Source organism: Eubalaena glacialis, chromosome 4 (genome assembly GCF_028564815.1).
Source record: "Eubalaena glacialis isolate mEubGla1 chromosome 4, mEubGla1.1.hap2.+ XY, whole genome shotgun sequence".
NCBI lineage: Eukaryota > Metazoa > Chordata > Mammalia > Artiodactyla > Balaenidae > Eubalaena > Eubalaena glacialis.
The window spans coordinates 172,992,957-173,020,946 of NC_083719.1; the positions used below are offsets into that span (position 1 = coordinate 172,992,957).

The 27,990-nt window shown below is 46.6% G+C and overlaps 2 protein-coding genes and 1 pseudogene across 3 annotated transcripts; all 3 read left to right on the plus strand.

The window, feature by feature from the left end:
- Window positions 1-105: 105 nt before the first annotated feature.
- Window positions 106-27,957, plus strand: LPAR2 (lysophosphatidic acid receptor 2). Of its 2 annotated transcripts, none has more exons than XM_061188604.1 (3): window positions 106-206; window positions 968-1,709; window positions 27,892-27,957. In XM_061188604.1, the coding sequence occupies exons 2-3, from the start codon at window positions 968-970 to the stop codon at window positions 27,903-27,905; spliced, it is 756 nt and encodes a 251-aa protein (XP_061044587.1). In that variant the 5' UTR covers window positions 106-206; the 3' UTR covers window positions 27,906-27,957. The 2 variants fall into 2 exon arrangements, with proteins under 2 accessions (XP_061044587.1, XP_061044586.1); XM_061188603.1 differs by lacking the exon at window positions 27,892-27,957 and adding an exon at window positions 2,406-5,260.
- LOC133091618 (small nucleolar RNA SNORA18) lies at window positions 11,032-11,142 on the plus strand (annotated as a pseudogene).
- On the plus strand, window positions 20,854-21,939 carry LOC133090258 (ubiquitin-like modifier-activating enzyme 5). The gene is given in 1 exon segment (XM_061188601.1): window positions 20,854-21,939. A coding segment is annotated over 1 exon segment (1,047 nt). The 3' UTR covers window positions 21,901-21,939.
- Window positions 27,958-27,990: the final 33 nt, after the last annotated feature.

The window sequence follows — 27,990 nt, forward strand, 5'->3', positions numbered from 1 at the left end:
GTGGTGGGGACCGGGCGGGGCGGGACTCCCCCAGGTGGTGGGGGCGGGGCGCTGCGGCGGGGGCGGGGCGGCGGGACCCCGCCTCCAGCCCTCTCTTGGCCGCTCCCGCCAGGCGCACCCAGACGCTCTTCTGCTCCAGCCCTCGTCGCCCGGTCATGGGTCTTGGGCGCGAGGCCACCCTGTCTGCGGCGTGACGGGCGGCTCAGGTGAGACCCGCGAGGACGGGGGAGGGTGGGCGCGGGGCCTGAGGAGGGCGCGGCACGTGCTGCGGGGCCCGGGCGGCGCCCCCTCCTCTCCTACCTCCTCCTCTTCCTCCCTCAGCCTGGGGGCCCCCAGAGGCCCGGCCTGCTGCCGCCTTCCTGACCACCCCTTTTGTCCCACTCGGAACGGCCCGATGCCCCGCCTGCTTCGGGAGCGCTCGCGCCCAAAGCCCGCCGCCCAACTTACGGGGCTGCCTCACTGCCCCCAATCTGATTGCCCGAGTCACTTCCATGTCCCAGCACCGACCTCCTGCAAGGTCCCTGCACTGACCCCAACACCAAACTGACCCTCCCTTGCCTGCTTTCACAGCCCACACCCCTTTGTCCTGCCCTAACCGACCCACACACACACACACACACACATACACACACACACACACAGATTGGTCACAGGTTGGCGCCGCGTGGGCAAATGAGTTTTGTTTTGATTCTTTAGGTTAAAAATAAAACCACCCAGTCGTTTGATTTGGGAGATACCTTTCTAAGAGTCTTATTAGTAATTAAGCAACAACTGCCCCACCCCACCCCCAAACTCATGAAGCTTGCTTTTCCAGGTCACCCTGGTCCCTACCACCACCACTTTGACCTCACGCATCTGAGTTTGAGACCCTTGCCCTTCCTGTCCTAACCCTCCCTCTGGCTGCTACTTCCTCCTGTGTCCTTCCAACAAGGACCTTCTGTACTGACCTTTCCCTCTGTGCCCCCAGATGGTCACCATGGGCCAGTGCTACTACAATGAGACCATCGGCTTTTTCTACAACAACAGCGGCAAGGAGCTCAGCTCCCACTGGCGGCCCAAAGATGTGGTTGTGGTGGCCCTGGGGCTGACTGTCAGCGTGCTGGTGCTGCTGACCAACCTGCTGGTCATCGCGGCCATCGCCTCCAACCGTCGCTTCCACCAGCCCATTTACTACCTGCTTGGCAACCTGGCCGCAGCTGACCTCTTTGCCGGTGTAGCCTACCTCTTCCTCATGTTCCACACAGGCCCGCGCACAGCCCGGCTCTCACTTCAGGGCTGGTTCTTGCGGCAGGGCCTGTTGGACACGAGCCTGACAGCGTCCGTGGCCACACTTCTGGCCATCGCCGTGGAGCGGCACCGCAGTGTGATGGCCGTGCAGCTGCACAGCCGCCTGCCCCGAGGCCGGGTCATCATGCTCATCGTGGGCGTGTGGGTGGCCGCGCTGGGCCTGGGGCTGCTGCCCGCCCACTCCTGGCACTGCCTCTGCGCCCTGGACCGCTGCTCGCGCATGGCCCCCCTGCTCAGCCGCTCCTACCTGGCCGTCTGGGCCCTGTCCAGCCTGCTCGTCTTCCTGCTCATGGTGGCTGTCTACACTCGCATTTTCTTCTATGTGAGGCGGCGGGTGCAGCGCATGGCAGAGCATGTCAGCTGCCACCCCCACTACCGTGAAACCACGCTCAGCCTGGTCAAGACTGTTGTCATCATCCTGGGTGAGTGGCACCGTGCTTCCCAACTCCTGCAAGACTGATAGAGCATGATGGGAGGGGATGATTTGGGTGGGGAATGTTCTCCAAGGAGGTGCTACCTGAGCAGAGGCAAGGCAAGAGTTCCAAGCAGAGGGAACAGAAGGTGACAGCCCCAAACAGGACCAGCCCAGTGTCTCCAAAGAGGGGAGAAGGCCCACGTGACTGGTCCGCAGGAAGAGAAGGTCAGCACAGCCTCAAAAGGCACAGACAGGAGTCATATTTTGTTCTGAGTTCCATGGGAAGCCCTTAAGAGTTCTTAGCCAGGAGTAATGAGGTCTGGCGGTTGAATGTAGAATGGTCTGAGCAGGGGAGGTGCACACACCACCCCCAAGAAACAAAGAGCAACTCTTCCTAATCGTTCCTTTTCCCGCACTGAGTAATCGGTCGGTCCCACAGTGACCTTTCCCCCAAAGAACAAATCTCCATGTAGAAATGTCCAGGGTCCTGTCCACTGTGTACCAGTTAGGAAAGGCTTCCCTCTGGCAGACAGTCAGAGAAAGGTTTCCCCTCTTAGCAGTGCTGCCCCATCATGCTGCAAAGGCAGCAAGACAGGCAGCTCTTCCCTACAAACTGCACAGCTGTCGCCCAAGCTCTGGAGACTACTCCAGTTCTGAGCCATTGCAACAGCTGGCCCTGCTCACATCAGGCTCCATCCCACAGGGGCGTTTGTGGTCTGCTGGACACCGGGCCAGGTGGTGCTGCTCCTGGATGGTCTGGGCTGCAAGTCCTGCAACGTCCTGGCTGTGGAGAAATATTTCCTACTCTTAGCCGAGGCCAACTCGCTGGTCAACGCCGTGGTGTACTCATGCCGAGATGCTGAGATGCGCCGCACCTTCCGCCACCTCCTCTGCTGTCTGTGCCTTCGCCGGTCCACCCACGAGTCTGTTCGCTACACACCCTCCACCCAGACAGGCACTAGCACTCGCATCATGCTTCCTGAGAATGGCCATTCCCTGGTGGACTCCACCCTTTAGCTAACCTTGGACTTCAGCAGGGTACAGCAAATGCCAGAGCTCTGCCCCTGGCCACTTGTGGGTGTGCCTGGCTCTACCCCATCTGCGGGCCAGACTTAAAGGCAGACCCTCAGTCTGGCTTGGCATGAAACCACTGCCAGCCCTACCCAGGGAGACAACTGTGCCTATCTCAGGGCCTGTGGGTTGGGGTAATCTAAGCGCCTGGGAGAGAGTTGAATGGGGTGCAGGAATCTGGCTCTTCAGTCATCTCAGGTTGCGGGGCTTTTTAACGGACACTTTTCTGTTTTTACTGCACATGCCTGGCAAGCCCTGTGGACTGCTTCCTTGTCCATGGTGGCATGGGTAATAAAGGTGGGAGAGATGAGGGCCCCCTCAGGCCACGCTGCCCAGTGCAACAGGGTAACAAGGATGGACCATGGGTGCCCCATCTGCCTGAGGCTGATTGTTTAGGGGCACAGACTGAGGAGTGCTGAGCGTGAGCTGGGAAAGGTTTATGGCCTCTTGCAGCCTCCAGTGGTCTTGCCTATCCCCATAAGAATTAAGGGAGTCTACAAGGAGGGTGTAATATAAGGAGTAAACCTTTCCGCTCTGAGGTCTCCAAAGCCTTTTCTGTTGTAAGCTTAATCTGTCTGTCCCTATGTCCCAGAGTTGTCCACCTCAGCTCAGGCTGAGCTGGGATCCTGCAACATGGCATCTCCTGGGCCCTGTTCCCATTCCCCTTTGGTCTCTGCATGGCTATTGCTCCATCTCTCTTGTTGTTCCCTTTTGCTTCTGTCTCCTCCACCTCTTTCCCTGCCTTCATCTTGCCACCTGCCTCTCTGTCTCCATCCTCTGGAGCCCAGAGTAGTCTCTGGCCTGTGTGAGGCTTCTCTCACCTGCCTGCCCCTTTGTCTGAGTCCAGATTGTTAATAGTCAGGTGTGTCCATCCCACTGCCCACTCCATCACCTACATACACACCTGTGGGCTTGGGGTAGTGGGGTCCATGGACCAGAATGCAGGATTTTAGAGTTGCCATTTCTCAAGCTTCTCTGATGTGCCTGGCACACTGATAAGCATTTTAGGTGCATTATTTAATCACCACCTGCATCTTGTGGCATAGGTATTATATATATTTTCATGTGAGGACAGTGGCTCAGAGAGGTTGAAATTTGGCCCATGGTTACATAGTTTCCAAAGGGCACAGAGATACATCGAGGGACTAGAGAGGCCCCTGAGGAAAGGACTTCAGATTTCCACAAAGTCCGGAGTTGGTCACAAGCTCAGCCTGGCTTTCCCCACTTCACCCTATGGTCTCAGATGTGCCAGACCCATGATGAGTCCGCTCTCAGATACATAGAGGCACTCTGCTAGACACGGAGTAAACCAGGATCTGGATTCTCTCTGCTTACACACCTAGCCAGAATTTGAACCCAGGCTTCCCATCAGAGGCTGAATTCTTAAACTACTAAAGCATGCATTGCCAAAGAACCAAAAACGTGTAGATCTTTCTACATTAAATGGGGCTGTGTTTCCCTTTGGGAAAATTCTCCCTGCCCTACAACAGCTCTGTGAGGAGGCAAGAACAAACTGGGGTGCTAAGTACTTCTCCAGGGTCCAAGGTAGGCAATGTGGCTCCTTGAGCCTGGGGCCTGAATCTCAGAAGTGATGACCTAGGCCAGCACCTTCAGCCACGTGGGTGGGTACATAGTCCTTGTCTCCAGGGGGCTCTAGGCCTTTTGGACAAAAGTATCACTTTGGGTGCCAAGGCAGCCAACCATTCCTATGGGGTGGGAACCCCTGATGGTCTCCAAAGGTAGCTCTGTTTAACCTGCTCTGAGCTGGCTGCTCTTGCATCAGCATCTTCCAGGTTCTAACCCACACTCTTCTGGTCTCCTTTGGGATCTTGTCCCATCAGTTTTTCCCTCTCTGTAGGTCTCTCCTCTCCACCAGGTGACTCAAGGTTTTTGTCTCAGATGGTCCCCGAAGCTCTCAACCTCTCCCCCCACCACTGTTCTCTGAAGGATGCCAAAGTTTCCCACTATTTTTCAGATCTCCTGTGTGGTGCTGCACTAGTGGCTGACCTTTTGTACAGGGTACCAGCTCTCCATGGTCCCCACATGTTCTAGTACTTCCTGTTACTGGGGCCAAGTGTCAGGTTTCCTTCATCAAGGAGCTTTCCAGGTTGTTCTTACACTAGCCTACATCATTCATTTCCATTCCCTTTGGAGTGCCCGAATCTAATCAGACCAGTCGGTGTTTGCATTTCCTCTCCAGCAGCAATGGGAAGAAGATGGGCCCTGTCCTGAAGGGTTCCCAGGAGGTTGAGGTCCCTTTATGAGCCTGGTCTGGAGTCTGTCCCCAGTGCAAACAGGCTCTAGGAGGTCCCATGACTTTGGAGAAGTGATTTATGTCCAAGAATAAATCCTTTTCTCTCGCACAAGAATCCTCTGATGGCAGGAGTCCTAACAGCTAGAAACAAAGGCCTGTGAAGATTCGCTCTGATTTGGGGGTGCATCACAGGGTAGGTCCTCAGAAAGCATCCTTCATGTGCTAGCGGAATGCTGTAGAGCAAAAGAATGAATAAAGCAAGGTCACTCTTAAGCTGGACCTTGAAAGGTGAATAGAAGTGATTTCTGCAACTGAGAAAATCACTCAGTTTTGACCTTCCAACCACCATCACCACACATACCCTTACCCCCTATGGAATATTAGAGGTGGGGGGAGGGGGAACCGGGAGGCCGGGAGCCCAAGTGACCCACCTGCTGGCACTGAGGCTGAGGGGAGCAGGCGTCTGGGGCTCCGGGCTTCTGGAGATGAATGGGGGTAGGGGTGTTGATGGGGTTCTGAGAGGCTAGGGAGGGTCTGAGAAGCAAGGGGTGGCTTGGAGGAAGAGTGCAGTGCTCTGAGAAGTTAAGACTCTGAGATGTGTAGGTCCCTGAGGAGTGGGAGGCTCTGAGACGTGGGAGCCTATGAGGAAGAGTGGGGGCTGGGGGGGGATTGGCTCTGAGAAGTTAGGTCCCTGAGGAGTGGGGACTCTGAGGAGATGTGCGGGCTCTCTGAGAAGGGGGCGTTCTAAGGACGTGTGCGGTGTAAAGTGTCTCTGAGCAGGAATGGTTGAGGGAGGTGGAGATGTGGGAGGTGGGGTCTCTGAAGCAGAGCAAAGCCGGCCTTGCCCTCTCCGGCTGGAGGAGGGTGGGGGTAGAAGGCGCCGTTGCCTCAGCAACCCCCAACAGAGTCCTAGGCAGATAGGAGGGGCTGTTAGGGGCGTGCCTGTGGGCGAGGCACGGCGGCCCGCGCGGCGGCGGTTGGCTGACGGAGATAGTAGGGCGTGTCCCTGGGCGGGGCGCGGTAGCCTGGCTGGCGGCGGTTGGCCGTAGGCGGAGGGGGCGGGGCCCGGGGGCGCGCGTGGTACTGGCACAGACGGCGGCAGTTGGCTACGACGTCCGCGCGAGCTCTCCGGGCTCGGCTGCTCCTTGGTTGAGCGCCCGCCAGGTCTCGCCGCTCATGGACGCCTCGCGCCGCCGCCCCCCTGCCCCGCGCCGCTCACCGCCCCGGCCCCCACCGGGCTCCGACACGGACGACGTCCTGCAGATCATGGCCATCACCGACCAGAGCCTGGACAAGGCGCAGGCCAGGTGGTGGCGCGGGTTCGGCGGGGGCCACCCAAAGTCGCTTCAGTGAAGGGGGCGGGCCGCGGCGCCAGGGCCGGGGCGGCTGGGGGCGTGAGGGGTGAGGAGGGTGCAGGGTGAGAGATGGGGTGGTGAGTCTGGGCGGAGAGGGAGAGGGCAGATGGGGGGCGGGAGGTTTGAGGAGGACTGAAGGGGGGTTCTGAGGCCGAAGGGATGTTTGGGGTTAAAATGGAACGGATTGAAAGGGGGCTTATGGAGCTAAGCTGTGGGTGCTGGGTTTTAGGAGCTCATCTTGGGGTGAGAGGGATGGGTTTAAGGGGAGTTTGTGGATGGAGAGGCTTATGGTGAAAGGTGGTTTCAGGGTTTATGGATGTAAGGGGAAAGAGGAGTGTTGGGGGGTGTAAGGGCTGAGAGATGGGTGCACACGGGATTTGTGAAGGATGGACAACTAAATGGATCAGTGGTATTTATGAGGATGGGAAGTTCTGGGGGCAGGTAATGGAGAATGAGTTGTGGGAAATGGGACTCGGGAATGAAGAGATGGTGTGATTTGATTCGGGAAGCATCCAGAAAAAAGGTTAGTGGGGGAGCTGGATGGGGACGGAGGACCCCCTTTTTTATTAATTTGGTGAATATTATTAGGCACTATTTGCGGGGCATGGAGCTGGGTGCTGACATAGTCACTGATCTCAAGCTCATAGTTTGAGGCAGAGAAAGTAAGTAGCAAAACTAAGTATAAGTTGTGCTAAAAGCTGTAAGTAAAGAGTTGGCAAGCTGTGGGAAGCCAGGAGAGGGCACAGCACCTTCAGAGGCCCGAAGGTGGGAAAGGGCAGGAAGAATACAGAGCCAGGGACTGAAAGTCCCCAGTACAGCAGAGAGAGTCTGGAACCAGGATCACATGGGGCCAAGTCTCAGGAAAGAGTTTGGATTTCATTTCAGTTGCAGTGGGAAAATCACAGTGGTTTTAAGACCACCTGTCCCACTTAACCACCACCCACCACTTGCCAGTGAGCCAGGATTGGTAAAATGTGCTTCACAAGGCAGCCCATTGTGTTTGGGGCCTGCTTGAATTATTAGAAGGTAGCAAAGCACAGAATGACGTCCTTTTGGAGGATGAGGTCTTGTTGAATGGGACTTGTTTGGGGGTAAGGGATGGTCCCTGTGGATGGGACCCGGGTGTAGTGGTGTGGACTGTGCAGTGCCTAGAACCTTCTAGTGAGGAGGGGTTACAAAGCCAGGTGAACAGCAGCCCCAGGAAAGGAGGAGGCAAGTAAAAGGTGGATATGGCAGGCATTTATTCTTCAGACTTTCTTGCCTTTGCTTCTTGTGGAATGTCGACTCTTTCCACAGTTTCATGGCCTCTATCTGGAAAGTTAAGAGTGTCACACACACATAACCCCACCGCACACCACTGGCGCATTGTGCTAGGTGCTACAGAAACCAAGATGGCTAAGATGTTCTCTGCCCTTTCAGAGCTCATTCAGAAGGAAGGTGTGTGGGAGACTAACTCATAAACAGTCATCATGATAGCAGTGTGCTGAGTAGAGGTAATTCCTGGCACAAAAGAGCTGGGCCAGGAGAGGGTGCCCTTCTGTGATGCCTTCTCCGCTAAGCCAGTCTGAGAGCAAGGGCATTGTTGTACTTTCCTTTGTATTCCCAGGGCTGTGCACAATGCCTGGCACCTAGCGTTCAGTGAAGTTTTGTGGCACTTAGATTCTGGAAGGATTGGTAGCAGCTAGGGAAGGGGAAAAATGGGCTCTTCACACCCAGGAACCACAGAAGCAGTGCTTTGGGTGCTTGTGGAGCTACCTGTGTTCCTTCTGTTCTAGGCCAGGAGCTGCTTAAGGAGCGAACTCTGCTCAGATGTGGCCTTCCTCAGGCATGTGTCACCCTGCACTGCCCCGAGGCTGCTACTTTTTTCTTGTAACAATCTCTTGAGATTCTAGACTCCCCTAGGTAGGCTTAGAATGGAATGCAGTCAGTCACCTCTTCTTGCTGTTCTCAAAGAGAGTCGTTTTTCTTTTAAGGCTAAGAAACTGAACAGGGGGTCATTACACTTGCCTTACAACGTAGCTGTTAGGTAGCTGATTCCTGGTTTCTTCCTGAGGTAGAAAGATCTCTGGAGCTTTTATTTTGAGACTTTGGAAGCTTCACATCTGCCCCACTCCTTGCGTAGCCTTTAGATAAATTCAAGGCCCTAAAAGTCACCCAAGTCCAGACACCAGTCTTCAGTCCTCAAGTGGGCGGGCCACTTACTCCACTCTGGAGAAAACACAGCTTGGGTGGGTCTTTTCCTCACAGTAAACCTTGCTGCCTGGTAGATTATCAGCTTGGGCAGGGAAGCAGATTGTGTCTTTCCTGATCAGCCAACTGGGTGAGGCCTTTGGCTTCACTGGCCTTTGGCTTCACTTCAACTGGTGAGGTCTTTCTGACCCTGCCCTCTCTCTGAAACAGGAGAGAACGGTTTCATCTCTGTGCGCTGCTGGCCCCTTAAGAGCCCCTGGAGTCAATTGAGTTCAACTGACTAGCAAGAAAGAATTTTTCATCTCAGATTTGAGGCCTTCTCAACCTGCTTTGTCACCGTGTGTTTAAAGAAGGGAAGCACACCTACTCTCCTTAAACCTGGATTCTTTCTACGTTATTAGCAAGGCAGCTCCACATGCTTGTGTGTAATTCATTTTGTTATTATAGCTGAATAGTCTTCTAATAGTGAACTGTGTATTGTTCTTCCTTCTGGCTACACAGATAGTAGAGGGACACTGGGGAGTTTGGAATGCACTGTCTTGGTTGAAATTCAGCCCACGTCAGCTGGAAATTTCCTGTGTGATAGGTAACCAGTCTTCTTGAATGATCTTCTGACCTTCTTTGGTGACACCCTGAGCTTTTCCTAGAGAGGGACAGTTTTGTGTTTTCTGATTTGGATCTTTCACTGATCACGTTCTCATTCATTTCTTATATGGGACCGGGAAGGCAGGAAATTTTCTCTCTTTTGCCAAGGATTTTCTGAGTATGTCACTCTATCATGTGTAGCCTTAGTTTTTATAATAATAAATTTTACAACATGTTGAAGTTTACATAGATTTGTTTCCTTTGCTTCTTTTCAATACCTTTATGAAGGGTTTATAAGGTTATCAGACTAGGGTTGAGGGCTCCTCTGTCAGGACTCTCAGGTTCCAAAGTTCTTCCCCCCTCCCGGAGTTGTTAACCAGTGTTTGAATCATTGGCCCCTTTGAAAATCCGATGCAATCTCTGGGTCCCCTCCTAACCATGCCCCCTGACAATGTGCTTGTGTACCACACCTTTGAGAATCCTCAGGCCTCAGGTGTCCTGGGGCCTGGAAGCTGCCCCTCGTCAGTGGTGGACTCACTTTTTTGTCTAGTAGTGAGATTCCTAACAAGGCAGTGTGAAAACTCTAGAGCTGGGAAGGCTGAGGGGTGAGTTTTGGAAACCTGATTTTAAAAGAAAGCAGAATGGTCAACAGTGTCGTCCTGGAGACCTGGGCTCCAGACCTGATGTTCTGGGAGAGGCAGCTGAAGAGGACTGGCCCTTCAAGTCATTCTGCATGTTGGAATGACAGGTGGGTTGTGCTGCCAGATTGGCAGATTTGGCTGTTGTGGTCAGTTCTTGACCTTTTGCTTGCAAGGGCATGAAGATGCTCTAGAGAGCTACATTGTCCAATGTGGTAGCCACTTGCCATGTGTCTCTGTAAATTAAAATGAATTTAAATAAACATTCAGGGGACTTCCCTGGTGGCGCAGTGGTTAAGAATCCGCCTGCCAATGCAGAGGACACGGGTTTGATCCCTGGTCCAGGAAGATCCCACATGCTGCAGAGCAACTAAGACTGTACGCCACAACTACTGAGCCTGCGCTCTAGAGCCCACGAGCCACAACTACTGAAGCCCACATGCCCTAGAGCCTGCGTGCCGCAATAACTGAGCCCACGCACCGCTACTGAAGCCTGTGCTCTCTAGGCCCACTTGCCTCAACTACTAAGCCCGCGTGCTGCAACTACTGAAGCCTGCACGCCTAGAGCCCGTGCTCCGCAGCTAAAGAAGTCACAGCAGTGAGAAGCCCGCTCACCACAACGAAGAGCAGCCCCTGTTCACCACAACTAGAGAAAGCCCGCGTGCAGCAACAAAGACCCAACGCAGCCAAAAATAATTAATTAATTAAATTAAACATTCAGGGACTTCCCTGGTGGTCCAGTGGGTAAGACTCTGCACTCCCAATGCAGGGGGCCCGGGTTCAATCCCTGGTCGGAGAACTAGAGCCTACATGCATGGCGCAACTAAGAAGTCCGCTTTCCACAACTAAAGATCCTGCATGCCTCAACGAAGATCCCGCATGCCGCAGCTAAGACGGGTCAAACTAAGACGCAGCCTAAATAAATAAATGTTTTTAAAAAATAAAATTAAATCAAACATTTCGTTCCTCAGTCACACTAGCTACCTCTCAAGTGCTCAGTAGCCATGTGTGGCTAGTGACTACCATATTAATGCAGGTAGAGAACATTTCCATCATTGCAGAAAATTCTGGACAGCAGTGCTCTAGAGCAATGCTTCTCTTAGCTGGACCTGCAGCAGATCTCTGCAGAAGTCTTACTGCACAGGTTCTGATGTGGCAGGTCTCAGTGGGGCCCAGGAGTCCACATTTCTAACCACCTCCCAAGGGTGCCAGTGCTGCTGGCCCCAGACCACACTTGGAGAGGTCAGACTCTCAAGAGCGGAGATGACGCCTCATAGATTAACTGTGTGGTTTCCTTTACTCATAGAACTACCTGTTAGATCTGTGGGAAAGAACTACAAGACAGAGCTGCCAAGTAAACTATGAAAAACCTAACAAACTTTTTATCTTAGGTATTGGCATATCCCAATGATCTGTACTGTTCTAGGGTGTGATGGCTTAGGAGTGAATATGATTTGAACCTAATACATTTTTAGAGGGTGTCAAATTCAGAACCAGGCAGATCCATTGCCTGACCCTAAACATGGTCCTAAAGTAAATTGCTTGAGGAAATTGGATCCCAAAGATTACAGGTGGGGAATTTTGAAGTGTGTCCATATTTCATTGGAGATCAAAGAAGCCTAACTAAAAGAATTGTGGGCTGACTCACACGATAACTTCTTTTTGAAAGGGCTATTTTATCTTGAAGATTATGAGTTTGGAGGAACTAAGGTGATTGGCAGTGGAAAGAATCAGAACATGTGAAATTCCTTAAAAATTTATTGACTTAAATAACTTTGTGTTACACATAATTAAAAACCCTTTAAAAAAAACAAAACAAAACAAAAAAGAGTGGAGATGATAGTGTGTCATTTATTTCAATTTTCATGAATCATTTTACCTAGTAGATGGTTAATCTGACAAATGGAAATTATTTTTGAGCCTAAGTTGTGTTTGTGGGCATAAGGGATTTTAAATTAATCACAAGGGTCACATATTAGCATTGTTTTGCCTACTTAATATAGAAAGAAAATTAGAAATGAACAAATAAAAATCAGAAAATTGTTGATTTTTTTTTTTCTCTAGATGAAACATTTGATCTGGGGCCATGGGACCTTGTTGTTTCAGGATCTGTTTACATTTTCAGTCTAAGGAAATCAAGTTTTAGAAGTCCCAGGGTTGTTTCTATATTTCCTTTACATAGTCTATAAAACCATAGCCCAACTTGGCGTTAGTTTGTAGAACTTGAGTGTAATAGAAAATGACCATTGGGGAATGATAATAAGGTTTTTAGGGCAAAAAAACTTTACATATAACGAGTAAAAATATGATGGAGAATGGTCACTATTATACATGTGTTAAGAGTAAGCTATATGGCATATGCAGTGGTGAACCTGAAACTAAAAAGAGTATATTTAGAGGTTGGCCTTTGGGCAACATAACAGATACTGTAATTAGGGCCTCCATAGCTTTCCTTAGGAAGAAAAGATTTCTCTGAACTTTTTTTAAATTTGATTTTTACATATATGACTTGTTAGGTATTTTCTACTAGTCAAAATTTGCATGACTTTCTTCGTTCCTCCAGTATTTCTGCAGCCTTTACCTGGAATATGGATTAAATTCCGAATATTAAAAGGAGATGATGACATAAGTTTGACTATCCTTAAAACTTACTCAAATGGCAAGGCATGTACTGTCAAGTGAATGGTGTGCCCCTCGTCTTGGTACCTTTGGGATACTAAATATGGAAACACAGACCTCTAGAAGTATGTACATTAATGCATGTCAGAGAGCATTGAGCTTTCAGCACGCCCATCAAAGAATGCAAGGGGTCAGAAGAGGAATTTATGGTTTGGAATTTCCTAAAGCCAGATATCATTAGCATGAGAGGATCTATTAGTCCAAAGCCGGGAAGTAAAATTTCAGAGCTGAAATTTTCTTTTTCATCACCCTTAAGGAGGTTCTGTAGATACCAGTCAACTTGGTGCCTGGCAGTCTGTGTTCTTAGACTGCTTGCAGGTTTTAGCTCTGCTCCTGGGTTAACATGCTTAGCTTGGCTTTGTCTAGTGCCAAAGGAAAGTCTTGCTGTCCTTGGTGTGCTTTTCCTAAGAGTTGGATTTTGTTGGATTTTTTATTATTTTACTTTATTTTTTGCTGCATTGGGTCTTCATTGCTGCATGCGGGCTTTCTCTAGTTGCATTGAGCGGGGACTACTCTTCGTTGCTGTGCGCGGGCTTCTCATTGCAGTGGCTTCTCTCGCAGAGCACAGGCTTTAGGCACGTGGGCTTCAGTAGTTGTGGCACGCGGGCTCAGTAGTTGTGGCTCACAGGCTTAGTTGCTCCGCAGCATGTGGGATCTTCCCAGACCAGGGATCGAACCCATCTCCCCTGCATTGGCAGGCGGATTCTTAACCACTGCGCTACCAGGGAAGTCCCGATTTTGTTGGTTTTAAAACAATTTCCTGAAGCTATCTAGGATCACAGCAAAATCCCTTTTGAAGTGGTTTTATCAATATGTAAAGCAATATGCAGAATGTTTCAGAAAAGTTTCATAAATGAGCAGGTATCACTCAGTCATTTAAGTGACAGTCACCGAGTGCCTCTGTCAGAATACAGTGGTTGATGACAATGACAACCATGATTTCCTTCTCTCATTTAAGCCTCCCAGTAACCCTAGGAAGTGGGTGGTTTCGCTGAGTTTCTAGATGAGGAGTTGGACCTGAGTAAGAACTTGCCTGAGGTCAGACAACTAGGGGGTGGTTGGATGGAGACTTGGCCTTGTTCTCTTGAACTCCGGTGCTGACCTGCCGCCCTCCCTGCTCTTCCCAGAGCTCCCACGGGCTCACTAGGACATGACATCACTTCCGGCTCAGAGGAGCTCAGAGGTGATCCAGTGCTGTGGCAGATTGGAAAGTTGGACTAAGGCTTCAGAAGATGTTTTTTAAAGTTCGTTCTCACTAATTTAGTCTCATTTGCTCAGTAAACCTTCCTTTTGTGCCAAGTCTGGGGATGCAGCAGTGAGTCCCAAAAGCTCACAGTTCAGGAGAGGCAGACGCTGGAGAGTGCAGTGCAGGGGCAACCAGAAAGAGGGTGATGAGGAATCGATCAGCCAGGGCAAGGGAGACTACCTGTCAGCAAGATGAGAGCTTGTGGAATGTGTACCATGGGACACTAGAATCCAGCTGAAGTCAGGCTGGGGGGACAGAAGCACCCCCCCTAGGAGATGACTGTGACCTGGATGAGAGGCTTTGCCTAGGCCGAGAAGGCACGGCATTCCAGGCTGGGGCAAGCACGTGTGCAGGGAAGGCACGGAACGTGAAAGCATGCAGTGTGGTTCTATCAGGCATAAGTGGAGGGCACGGCCTTCAACAGGGGACTCAGTGGGGTGACTGTCTGCTTTAGCTGCTATACAATCGAGCATGGCCTTGAACTCCTTGCCAAGCAAGGAGTGAGCATGGTGTTTATTCTGTTCCTTGTATAAGTACTTCTCAAAGTACTCCAGCCTTTCTAAAGTATTGGTCCTGGATCAGAAGAAAGTTCAATAGTCATTAGCTCCTCTCTACCATCCATTCTTCAGAAATGTCTTGAGACACTCATTTCTCTTTCAGATTGAGCCCTCCAGTGGTTTAAAGGCCCCTGCTTTTATTTCTCATTAAAGCAGCTTTCTGCTTTATTCATCACTTCCTCCTGCCCAAATCTAGTTGTCTTTTTTGGTGTGGGTTTTTTGTTTGTTTGTCTTTTGCCACACCATGTGGCTTGCATGATCTTAGTGCCCCTACCAGGGATTGAACCCAGGCCCAGGTGGTGAAAGAGCCAAGTCCTAACCACTGAACCGCCAGGGAATTCCCCAAGTCTAGTGTCTTGGCCATCATCCTTTTTGATTGTCTCTCTTGTCATGCAGCACTATTAAACCCCTTAATATTTTCCCTTCATTCCTGGAGTGGATGAGTGCCCCCTGTGGGCTCGGCCCTAGAACCGAGACCAAGAAGAGGGGCCCCCAGCCGAGCCCTGTGTGCCTCTGGCTTCTGCTCCCTTCTTTGACTGTGGAACCTAGCAGTTCTCACCCTAGTTTTTGATTCTCCACTTGCCCCACTTAAGTCTAAAGACGTCAGAGCTCTGCCTTCAAACTCTTCGTTTCTACTCTGCTAGTGTCACATCTCTAGCCTCTACCTTTCCTTCAGTTCAGTTCAACAGATCTTTGCTCAGTTAGTGTGCCAAGGATGGTGCTGGCCTGGAATTTCTGAAATGAGTAAGTTGAGGCCTTCATCATGCCCGGGCCAGGCATGGTAAATGCTTTAAACGGAAGAAAGGAGGGAGTAAGAAATCCAGGCTAGGACAGGCCAACCCATTAGAGTCTTGGACTAGACAGAGGAGTAGGACTTCCCCAAGTCCAGAGGAGGGAGAAGGTCAGCAGGACTCTGGTGAAGAGCCTCGAATGCCTTGCTAAGTGGTTTGAGTTTTTTGGAGCAGGCAGTGAGAAGCCATTTCACATTTTGCTCAGGAGAGAGATTTTCATCTCTCTGTGGTTTTGAGTAAGAAATTTAACAGTAGTGTTGATTGTGACCAATCCATGGGCAAATTAGGCAATAAGGACATCGTAATGAGCTTTTCACAGGCTTAAATTTATTCCATTTAAAGGTTGCACTTTCATTCAAGTCCTGCAGAGTTTTTCTTGTGTTGTATTAAATAATTTTCCTTGTTTCCTGGTGCCAAAACTACCTCCTGATCCAAGGCTTCATTTTGCTAAAATACCTGTAATAATTTCTATGGTTGAACTTGGGTATCAGTACGTATTCTCAACCCCCATTTACTTAGCTGTTTTTGTTTCATTGTTTGTAGGTTTGCTTTTAGAACGACTCTACAGATGATTGATGGTACCCACAGCAGTTTGATTCTTCCCAGTTTTACTTTTACAAAGGAGCTTATTTTAAAATGCCAAGGCATCTGCCTCCTGGGCTGCATTCCTTTCTGGAGCTTGGCATCCTCTGTGAATTTCTAGGTTTTCCATCAAGATTTTATTTCCTCAGGGTAGGAAACATGTCTTCTAATTTTTGTTCTTTACCTAGGTCTGTCTCCAGGAGGTGCATAATATTGTTGACTGGATTTGTCAGCTAAAACAGTCCTTCTAGAAATGAGAATAATTAAGGGGATTTGATTTCATCTTTTGTTGAGGTATTAGAATCATTGTCGCTCTCAGGGAAGCTTTTTCAAGAAGTATCTTATTCTAAAGGATAAGATCTCTGAATATATCTCTAAATCAAATTCCTCAGTAATTTAAAATGATACCTTGCTCAGGAAATAAGTCAGACAGAAAAAGACAAATAGTGTATGTTTTCACTAATATGTGAAATCTAAAAAATGAAACAGGCAAACAAACAGAACAGAAATCTCTCACAGATACAGAGAACAAACTAGTGGTTGCCAGAGGGGAGAGGGCTGGGGGAGAGGCTAAATAGGTGAAGGGGGTTAAAAGGTACAAACTACTAGGTATAAAATAAGTAAGTTACAAGGATGTAATGTACAGCACAGGGAATATAGTCAATATTTTATAATAACTTTGTTTGGAGTATAAGCTATACAAATATTGAATTACTATGGTGTACACCTGAAACTAATGTAACATTGTAAGTCAACTATACTTCAGTAAAAAATAAGTAAATAAATAAATACCTCCAAAATAAATAAATATAATAAAATAATACCTTGTTCAGGAAAGCAGATTTTTCCATAATTTGGAAAAGTAAATTACAGCTAAAATTAGAAGCTATAGTACACTGTTGGCAGAAGCCAGGATGTGACTTACATTCTATTCATTCCCACATTCCTTTCTCCTTATACAGTGACCGGTATATACTAGTGCCTCAATAAATGTTTGTCCTATAAATATTGAATAAGTGGGGTTGGAGGATGATAAAGCTGTATGCTTTCATTCTCTGGCATGATTCTGTGTGACTCTCAATAGTTTTGTTACAGATTGGTTTTGTTTAGCATTGGTTTTAAAAGGATATTCGCAGATTTGTTTTTTAATTTAGATTATCCTCAGAAATTTCTTTTATTTATTTAAAAGATTTATGATTTCTCATTCATTGGAATTTTGCTTCTTCATAAACATTAACATTTTGTTTTGTTTTAATGCAGATACTTGGTTGCATAGAACATGTCACGTACTTGCTAACTTGCTAAATGTGCGAGCACAGACCTTCTTTTTCTCCCCCCAGTCCCCATTCACTGCCTTACAATCTGTTCAGTTATCTCAGCTATATGTTGCTATGTAACAAATTACCACAAACCTAACAGCTTAAAACAGTTAAAACTGATCTCAGTTTCCACAGGCGGGAATCTGGGCACAGCTGAGCTGGGTCCTCTGCTCAGGGTCTCACAAGGCTTCAGTCAAGGTGTTGGCTGATCTGTGTTCCTATCTGAAGCTCAGGGTCATCTTCCAGTCTCACAGGGTTGTTGGCAGAACTGTTGCTTGCAGTTGCAGGACCGAAGTTCTTGTTTCCTTGCTGGCTGTCAGCTGGGGGTCTGCTCTCAGCTCCAAGAGGCTGCCTGCAGTTCCCCATTACTGGCCCTCTCAAAACATGGCAGCTGGCTTCAAGGCCAGCAGGTGACATTCCCCAATCCACTAAGGTGGAGTCGTAATGTAACATAACCACGGGTGAGACTATATACCATCACTTTTGCCACTTTGCAAGTCACAGATTCTGCCCAATCTCAAGGAGAGAGGATTATACTCAGTGGGGGTCATCTTAGGATGTGTCTGTCACAGAAATTAGTTCATCCCCTTTGATGAATGATGTGGTCTGTCGTACTTTATGTAATCACTGATGGTTTGCTGTCAGCTGCTTGATCACCTCTAGGCCAAGAACATGCTCGAAGGTTAGACATTTGTTTACTTTTCATAATAAACCACAAAAACATTCTGTGAAGTTACTTTGTATTCATTCAAAGGTGCTTTATACTGTATCTAAAGTAAGATGTTTTATAAGCAGGAAACTGACCTGGGAATAATCATTCCTAGAATCCCCTTTAAGGAGCGGAGCAGCCGACTTCATTCTCTTTCCTTGTATTTTTTTTAAATTTATTTCTTTATTTATCATTTATTTTTGGTTGCATTGGGTCTTTGTTGCTGTGCGCGGGCTTTCTCTAGTTGCGGTGAGCGGGGGCTACTCTTCGTTGCAGTGCGCAGGCTTCTCATTGCGGTGGCTTCTCTTGTTGTGGAGCACTGGCTCTAGGTGCACGGGCTTCAGTAGTTGTGGCACACAGGCTCAGTAGTTGTGGCTCACGGACTCCAAAGCGCAAGCTCAGTAGTTGTGGCACACGGACTTAGTTGCTCCGCGGCATGTGGGATCTTCCCGGACCAGGGCTTGAACCTATGTCCCCTGCATTGCCAGGCAGGTCCTTAACCACTGAGCCACCAGGGAAGCCCCTCTTTCCTTGTATTTTTAGAATTATATTTACAGAGGATAACAAGCTCTAACCGGAGGCCATTTTCATTAATGATAATAACTGCTTCTATGGAAGGAAAACATTTTGGCATAATATCCTGTGTGATCAATTACTGTGTACTGTATAAGAAAGACTAACGTTTGGGTTCAGCTTTACAGAACACCAAATCTCATCCCCTATTAATATTTTCACATTTGGGATTCAGAAACGTGTATCTGAGTTCTGCACCCCAACCCTAGCCTTTTGAAAGGCATCCCACAGAGGCGCATGATGAATTTGGAAGGCATTTGGAAATGAGGACATTCTCCCATAGATTAACAGTATAGTGAGTTGTGGCAGATGTTTGACCTTTCTCATGGTGTTAATCATATTTTACTTCCATCATGAAGTTACTGATTTTCAGGTATATTTTCTGTCCTTGATAGCATCTTTTAATAATGAATGCTTGGATGACAGCATTACAGGACTTAAAATCATAATAACAGTAAATGTTAAAATAATGGCATAGTACTCATCAAAGTTGTTCACCAACAGTGAACACACCGTTGAGATTGCAGTTATCCTCACTCTCTGTCTTGCATTATCAAATCCCCTCCCTAGACTGGCTCTTGGGCATATAGACATGTGCTAGTGTCTTTAAAAACACACAAAGAAATGAAAACCTCCCTTGACTCTCCCTGTCTTTATTTGTACCTGGGATTTGTTTTAATCAGGTAAGAAGAAAGACAGAGACAACTTTGAAAGAAGAGTTTATCACTTGAAATTCCTGAGAGGAGGAGGCAGGCCACATGTGCAGGGCCACATGGGGAAGCACCACACTGGGAAGTCCTTTGGGAGGCAGAAGAAGTAAGGGGACAGAATGGCCTGGAGCCTTTATTGTGATTTCCATGGGAAGGAAAGGGCGAGGCAGGGTAGACAGTTTGAGCAAGTTTAGGATTGGATAGTTTCAATAATTTCAGCAGGCTCTGGGCAATAGAGTTGGTCTCTCTTTATCTGGTACCTGGCCCTGGGGTGATTTAGGGCTGGGGGCATCTTTTTTTTTTTTCTTTTGGGCTGGGCCGGGTCTTAGTTGCGGCCCACGGGATCTTCTTCATTGTGGCATGTGAGATCTTGTTCCCTGACCAGGGATCGAACCCAGGCCCCCTGCATTGGGAGCATGGAGTCTTAACCATTGGACTACCAGGGAAGTCCCAGGGCTGGGGGCATCTTTTTTTTTTTTTTAATAAATTTATTTATCTATCTATCTATTTATTTATTTATTTTTGGCTGAGTTGGGTCTTTGTTGCTGCGCACAGGCTTTCTCTAGTTGCAGCAAGTGGGGGCTACTCTTTGTTGTGGTGCACGGGCTCTAGGCATGCAGGCTTCAGTAGTTGTGGAGCACGGGCTTAGTTGCTCCATGGCATGTGGGCTCTTCCTGGACCAAGGCTCGAACCCGTGTCCTCTGCATTGGCAGGTGGATTTTTAACCACTGTGCCACCAGGGAAGCGGGGGGGGGGGGGGGGGGGGGGGGGGGCATCTTGACTGGTGCTGAGAGTTAGATAAAAGAGGTATTGGGAGTGTGGCCTTTGGATTTGAGTTTGCATATGAAAGGCACGCTCTCAGGCAAGTTGTTTGCTATATCTGGATTTAGTTAGCCCTGGGAAGGGCAGTCTCTCCCTGCCCCAGGATGTCAAAGCATCATAAAAGATAGAACATTTTAAACATGATTAATACACACCCTTTCTTTTAGCACTTGCTACATTTCTTTACTTTCTTTTGGGATCAAGTGTCAAAGAGTTTGTGGTTGCTACTTCCACTTCCTCTCCCTCCTCCACCCACCTTCTCCCAACCTTCTCACTCTGCTGAGTCACCAGTGACCTCCATGTCGCTAAATCCAAGGTCTCTTCTCCCACTTCACCTCTCAGAAGCATTTCTCACAGATTACTCTTCTCTCTTTGAAACTGTTCTTGGTTCCTCCCCACTGGCAGGTTGGGTCCCAGTCTCTTCTGCAGGATTTTCTCATCTGCTTGACCTCTACAAGTACAGATGCCTAAGCCTGGGGCCTGGGCCGCTCTCTATCTACATTCCCCTATAGTGATTCCCTCAAGTCTTGTGGCTTAAAGTGCCATCTCTATGCCCAGGACTCCATCTTTATATTGTTTATCTCCAGCCTTGAGTCCACGTCCGTGTGCCAGCTGCCTACCTGATACCTCCTCTTGGGTAGCTCATAGGCATCTCAGGTGAAACCTGATCAAAGCACAACCCTCCTTTCCAGACCCTCCTCCCCCAAACCTGCTGCCCTCCAGTCTCCCCTGTTGAAGTTGATGATATTTCCATCCATCCAGTTGCTCAGACCTAAGGCTAGTAGTTATCCTTGCACCTCCTCTTTCCCTAAAACCCTACACCAGTTTATCAGGAGGTCCTGTTGATTCCGTTCCCCAAACCAAAGATCTATCTACTTTTTATGTCTACTACCATAACTCTAAACTAAGCCAACAGCATTTCTGGACTATTCCAGTTGTAATAGCCTCCAGATTGGTATCCTTGGTTCCATATTTGCCTTCCAGCCCAGTCTCCAGAGAGCAGCCACAGTGATCTTTTTAAAATGCAGTTTGGGCTGAGGGGCCCGCGGGAGCGGCGGAGACGCCGCCTGATGGCATTGAAACGAATGGGAATTGTAAGCGACTATGAGAAAATCCGTACCTTTGCTGTAGCAATAGTAGGTGTTGGTGGAGTTGGCAGTGTGACTGCTGAAATGCTGACAAGATGCGGCATTGGTAAGTTGCTACTCTTTGACTATGACAAGGTGAAACTGGCCAATATGAATCGACTTTTCTTCCAACCTCATCAAGCAGGATTAAGTAAAGTTCAAGCAGCAGAACATACTTTGAGGAACATTAATCCTGGTGTTCTTTTTGAAGTACACAACTACAATATAACCACAGTAGAAAACTTTGAACGTTTCATGAATAGAATAAGTAATGGTGGATTAGAAGAAGGAAAACCTGTTGACCTAGTTCTTAGCTGCGTGGACAATTTTGAAGCTCGAGTGACAATAAATACAGCTTGTAATGAGCTTGGACAAACATGGATGGAGTCTGGGGTCAGTGAAAATGCAGTTTCAGGGCGTGTACAGCTCATAATTCCTGGAGAATCTGCTTGTTTTACGTGTGCGCCACCGCTTGTAGTTGCTGCACATATTGATGAGAAGACTCTGAAACGAGAAGGTGTTTGTGCAGCCAGTCTTCCTACCACTATGGGAGTGGTTGCTGGGATCTTGGTACAAAATGTGTTAAAGTTTCTGTTAAATTTTGGTACTGTTAGTTTTTGCCTTGGATACAATGCAATGCAGGATTTTTTCCCTACTATGTCCATGAAGCCAAATCCTCAGTGTGATGACAGAAATTGTAGGAAGCAACAGGAAGAATATAAGAAAAAGGTAGCAGCACTGCCCACACAGAAGGTTGTTTAAGAAGAGGAAGAGATAATACATGACGACAATGAGTGGGGTATTGAGTTGGTATCTGAGGTTTCAGAAGAGGAACTGAAAAATTCTTCAGGTCCAATTCGTGACTTACCTGAAGGAATTACAGTGGCATATACAGTTCCCCAAAAGCAAGAAGATTCTGTACCTGAAGTAACAGTGGAAGATTCTGGTGAAAGCTTGGAAGACCTCATGGCCAATATGAAGAACATGTAAATAATGGACTGGCCTGTATTTTATTTCCTGTGTCTAAACCTGTTCCCTAGCAATTAAAAAAAAAAAATCATTTAAAACTGAGAAAACAGGGCAACATCAGTTGATGTATAATCTTCACTGAATTGTTATACTGTTTAAAAATACTGTGACTATTGCTTGTTGCTCCCCGCCCTTCAACTAAGTCAGAAACTCTCCTAAAACTCATGTTTCATTCTAGTAAGAAAACTTCAAAGGATTATTGCAAGCAGTTATAAATCTTATTTAAAACTTAGCCATTGAACTGTTTTGGCCTTTTGGGAGGGGTGGGAAGAAAGGACCAATTTGATTTGCCTGAGGCCATGGACAACAGAATAGTGTGTGGTCAAATATAGGGAAAGGACAAGAGGTACAACCTATTGATTAGAGCCAGCAGACATCTACTCATTGTGTTTGGAATTGCTCTCTACAGGAAAACTGCCCACGACTACTAACTTGAGCAACAATGAATTTCAGATAGTGAACCTATAAAGTAAAAACATCCTTTCAAATGTTTCCTGATGAAACACAAGCTGAAATACAGTCATTGGAAAAGTTTGTAAACCTCTGAATTATATATTCAAAACAAGACAGAGACAAATAAGAGGAAGCTTTCTTCATGGATAGACAGATAAAGATATTTTCAGGATGTACAAATTATATTTCTGCACTGACTAAGAAAAAGCATATCATCTGTGGAACATATATCTGAGTCAGTGTGCTTTATTGAGGAGCAAAATATAAATTTAGGCTAAGATCATCTAAATTATACCCATCATATGGGCTACCTTCTAATACTTTATTTTATTTAAATTTGATTCCGTGGGTAATTAGATATTGGCAAAGGTTTGTCCGGGATAACAGACAATAAAAGAGGTCTAAATTGCCTCTGCAACGACTGACATGTATTTCTTCACAGGGAAGAGTATCATTTTCCCTGATTGTGACCACTAAATCGTAATTTGATACACTGGTTTTCTCTGGATTTTGCATATAAATAATGAAGGCTTAGAGAGCCTTGTTTGAAATAAATTCCTAATGGTTTGGAGACGAATAGAGACACATGCATGTGTAACCATTATCTGTAGGCTGGTACTATGCTAGTCTCCTATTTTGATGACTTTTTGCTCTGAAAAGATATAAATGTCTACATTCTATCTCTAGGAGGAAAATGTCATTAAAAAATCAAAAGTGCATTTCCCACTTGTAAAGTAAAATTCTAAAAATAATTTCAGAAAGCCCCAAATATCAAATATGTTTAATATATTAGCTTTGAGATTTTAGCATACTGTGATTCTTATGTTTAGAGTGATGTCAGGAAAGTATGGGGATAGTTTTTCTAGCCTTGAAACATATTTACGTTGCCTTAGTAGGTCATTTGTTGTTGTTTAAAATTTTAGTGTAGTCATCTGTAAAATAACTTTTCTAGTTCCTAGAGATGCTTTGAATTTCAAAAAAGAAATGCAGTCTTTCTAAATCCCATTCCTTTGGTATACTAATTTGGTACCTCTGGTACACTAGTTTGGTAAGGCTTTACTTATAAGTTTACATAATTTGATAAATAGCTAGAACCTACTATCCTTTTTTTAAAAAATTTTTATTGGAGTATAGTTGATTTACAATATGTGTTAGTTTCAGGTGTACACAAATTGAAACAGTTATACATATACATCTTAGAACCTGCTATCTTCTAAAGACTTTTTTCTGTTCTTAATTTGGCACTGTACTCTGCTGGTGTCTTACACTGTACCAAATCTTATCTAATTTTTTCGTCTTATATCTTCCATTAAAGTTATTATTATAGCAGAAAAAAATAATAAAATAAAATAAAATGCAGTTTGCTTAAGGATAGGCAAATAGATCAATGGAATAGAATTGAAAGTGCAGAAATAAACCCACACATCTATGGTCAACTAACTTTTGACAAGGGTGTCAAACCATTCAATGGGGAAAGAAAAGTCTCTTCCACAAATGGTGCTGGTAAAACTGTATCTCCACATGCAAAAGAATGAAGTTGGACCCTTAGCTTACACCTTGTACAAAAATTAACTCAAATGGATGAAACACCTAAGTATAAGAGCTAATCCTATAAAAAAAAACTATTAGATGAAAATATAGGCATAAACATTTGTAACCCTGAATTACTCCATGGCTTCTTAGATATGACCCCTAAAGCACAAGCAACAAAAGAAAAAAATAGATAAATTTGATTTCATCAAAATGAAAAACTTGGGCTTCCCTGGTGGCACAGTGGTTAAGAATCCGCCTGCCAATGCAGGAGACATGGGTTCAAACCCTGGTCCAGGAAGATCCCACATGCCACGGAGCAACTAAGCCCGTGCACCACAACTACTGAGCCTGCGCTCTGGATCCCGCGAGCCACAACTACTGAGCCCATGTGCCACAACTACTGAAGCCCGTGCGCCTAGAGCCCGTGCTCCGCAACAAGAGAAGCCACCGCAACGAGAAGCCCATGCACTGCAACGAAGAGTAGCCCCCGCTCACCGCAACTAGAGAAAAGCCCGTGTGCAGCAACGAAGACCCAACGCAGCCATAAATAAATAAATAAATAAATAAATAAATAAATAAAAAGAATATCTTTAAAAACAAAAAAAAAATGAAAAACTTTTGTGCTTCAAAGGACACTATAAAGAAAGTCAAAAGACAACTCACAGAATGGGAGAAAAGATTTGCAAATCATATATCTGATTAGTGTCTAGTATCCAGAATATGTAAGGAACTCTTACAACTCAACAATAAAAAAACAAATAGCCCAATTTAAAAATGAACAAAGGATTTGAACAGGCGTTTTTCTAAAGAAGAATGGCTTTCTGTACACTTGAAAATAACACAACATTGTAAATCAACTATACTCCAATAAATATTAAAAAAAAAGACCAAAATACCCCAGAAAAAAAAATAAAAATAAAGAATAGCTGATAAACACATGGAAAGATGTGCAACATCATTAGCCATTAGACAAATGCAAATCAAAACCACAGTGAGATACAACCTCACACCCACAGAGGTGGCTATAATAAAAAAGACAGTAACAAGTGTTGACAAGGATGTGGAGAAATTGGACCCTTCATAAGTTGCTGATGGAAATGTAAAATGGTGCAGCCACTTTGCAAAAGTTTGACATTTCCTTAAAAAGTTAAGCATAGAGTTACCATATGACCCAGCCTTTCTCCCTAGGCATATGCTCACACAAAAACTTGTACATGAATGTTCATAGCAGCGTCATTCATAATAGCCAAAAGGTGGAAATAACCCAAATGTCCATCAACTGATGAATAGATAAAATATATTCAAACAGTGGAGTATTAGTTGACCATAAAAAGGAATGAAGCACTGACACACCACATCTTGGATGAACCATGAAAGCATGCTGTGTGAAAGAAGCCAGTCACAAAAGACCACATACTGTATGATTTCCATTTATATGAAATGTCCACACAAATCTGTAGAGGCAGGTTAGTGGTTGCTGAGTGGGAGGAGGGGGAAATGTGGAATGACTACTAATGAGAGCAGGGTTTCTTCTTGGGGTGATGAAAATGTCCTGGAATTAGGTGGTGATAGTTGCACATCATGAGTTTACTAAAAGCGACTAAATTGTATGTACATTTAAGTGTGAACTTCATGGTGTGTGAATTACATCTCAAAGAAATCAGCGCTAATAAAAATGCAATACATGTCGTGTGAAAACCACTCTGTAGGGCCTCCCTGGTGGCGCAGTGGTTGAGAATCTGCCTGCCAATGCAGGGGACACGGGTTCGAGCCCTGGTCTGGGAAGATCCCACATGCCACGGAGCAACTGGGCCCGTGAGCCACAACTACTGAGCCTGCGCGTCTGGAGCCTGTGCTCCGCAACGAGAGGCCGCGATAGTGAGAGGCCTGAGCACCGCGATGAAGAGTGGCCCCCGCTCGCCGCAACTAGAGAAAGCCCTCGCACAGAAACAAAGACCCAACACAGCCAAAAATAAATATAAAAATAAATTAAAAAAAAAAAGACCTAAAAGAAGAAATACATGGCGAATATCTTTAAAAAAAAAAAAAAAAAAAAAAAACCACTCTGTAAAATCCTCCATTGCTTCCTGTATTAGTTTTCTATTAATTAGTTTTCTATTGCCAACTGTGACAAATGACCGCAGACTTAGTGGCTTAAAAAATACAAATTTGTTATCTTCCATTTCTGTAGGTTCCAAGTCATTGGGCTCTCACTGGGCTAAAATCAAGGCGTTAGCAGGGCATTCCTTCTGGAGGCTCTGAAGGAGAGTCTACTTCCTTGCCTTTTCCAGCCTGTCGAGGCCGCCTGCATTCCTTGGCTTGCAGTCCCTCCATCTTCAAAGCCCACAATGTAGTGTCTCTGACCCTATGTCGTTGAATCTCTTTCACTGACCACAGCTGGGAGAGTTTGTCCACTTTTAAGGACACATGATTAAATGTAAATCAACTATGCTTCAATTTTTTTTTTTTAAAGACACATGATTAGATTGGGCCCATCTGTGTAATCCAAGTTAATCTTCCCACCTAAAAGTCCTTAACATTAATCATCTGCAGAGTTCTTTTTCCCTTGTAAGTGGTTCTGAGGATTAACATGTGGACATCTTTGGGGACCATTCCTCTGCCGACCACAGTTTCCATCACAGGTGAGCAAAAGCCAGAGTCATTCCCCTGACTACAAGGCTCTTCCAGTCAGCCCCACTTGCCTCTCCAACTTCACCTCATGGCTCTCTCCCTCACCCCTTATTCTACAGCATCCTGATCTCTTAAAAAGCCCAGAGTGGGGACTTCCTGGCGGTCCAGTGGTTACAACTCTGCACTTCCACTGCAGGGGGTGAGGGTTCAATCCCTGGTCAGGGAACTAAGATCCCACATGCTGTGTGGCACGGCAAAAAAAAAAAAAAAAACCAAGGGTGTTCTCACTCAGGGCCTTTGCACTGGCTGCTTCCTCTGCCTAAATATTTACTCTCTTCAGATCTCGTCCTGCCTGACTTCTCCGTGTCATTCCGATCTCAGCTTTGATGTCACCTTAGAGACATGCAAACGCTAATAAGCCTTCTAGTTATCACTCTAGTTTAAGTCACCACAAAGCACCTGCCACTGCCGATGGTGTATATGTGTGTGTTTGCATGTGTGAGTATGGTGTCGTGTGGTGTCTCACTTTCTCCTTCCTGCCATGTGGGTAGGGACCTCATCTGTCTGTGTCTCTGTGACACTAGAATGGTGTGTGGCACTTAGAAGCTGCTCAGTAACCACCTGCTAAGTTAATGGGTTTTTTTCTTTTTTTTAAAAAATATTTTTCTTATTTATTTATGGCCACGTTGGGTCTTCGTTGCTGCATGTGGGCTTTCCCTAGTTGCGGCGAGCGGGGGCTACTCTTCATTGCAGTGCGCGGGCTTCTCATTGCAGTGGCTTCTCTTGTTGTGGAGCACGGGCTCTAGGCGCGTGGGCTCAGTAGTTGTGGCTCGCGGGCTCTAGAGCGCAGGCTCAGTAGCTGTGGCTCACGGGCTTAGTTGCTCCGCGGCATGTGGGATCTTCCCGGACCAGGGCTCGAACCCGTGTCCCCTGCATTGGCAGGCAGATTCTTAACCACTGCACCACCAGGGAAGTCCTTGCTAAGTTAATGTTGCAGAACACTGGGATAGGATGGCTGGGGTTTCCGCTTATGCATTAAAGTGCTATTGTAGGGCAATAGTGTGAACAGTGCTTTCAAATTATTGGACCTTGAGGTTTCATAGTTCTTGATGACTTATTTGCATTATTTAAATTTGCAGTGTTTAAAGGGAAATGTTTTGAATATTACTCTGTTTGAATTTGGTACAAATTGAATTCATTTGAAATGCTATGGTTCTGTCCTTTCATAAGAGGGTTTTTCAACAGACCTGGCAGACTCAGTATAGAGGATCATTACTCTCATGCACAGAATGACTCTTCTCTTTCTCACCTGCTCCTCTGTCACCTCTCTTTCAGAAAGCATGCTCTGAATTGTCATCAGATAAAGCCTGCTCTCTTCAGCGTGCTCTGTGAGATCAAGGAAAAGACAGGTAGGCCGTTGAGAAGACACTTCTT

Bases quoted from the DNA above. Each gene is read 5' to 3' on its own strand.
- LPAR2 (XM_061188603.1), top strand. From the start codon at position 968: ATGGTCACCATGGGCCAGTGCTACTACAATGAGACCATCGGCTTTTTC. The intron at 1,710-2,405 runs GTGAGTGGCACC...TCCATCCCACAG, and splicing joins GACTGTTGTCATCATCCTGG to GGGCGTTTGTGGTCTGCTGG.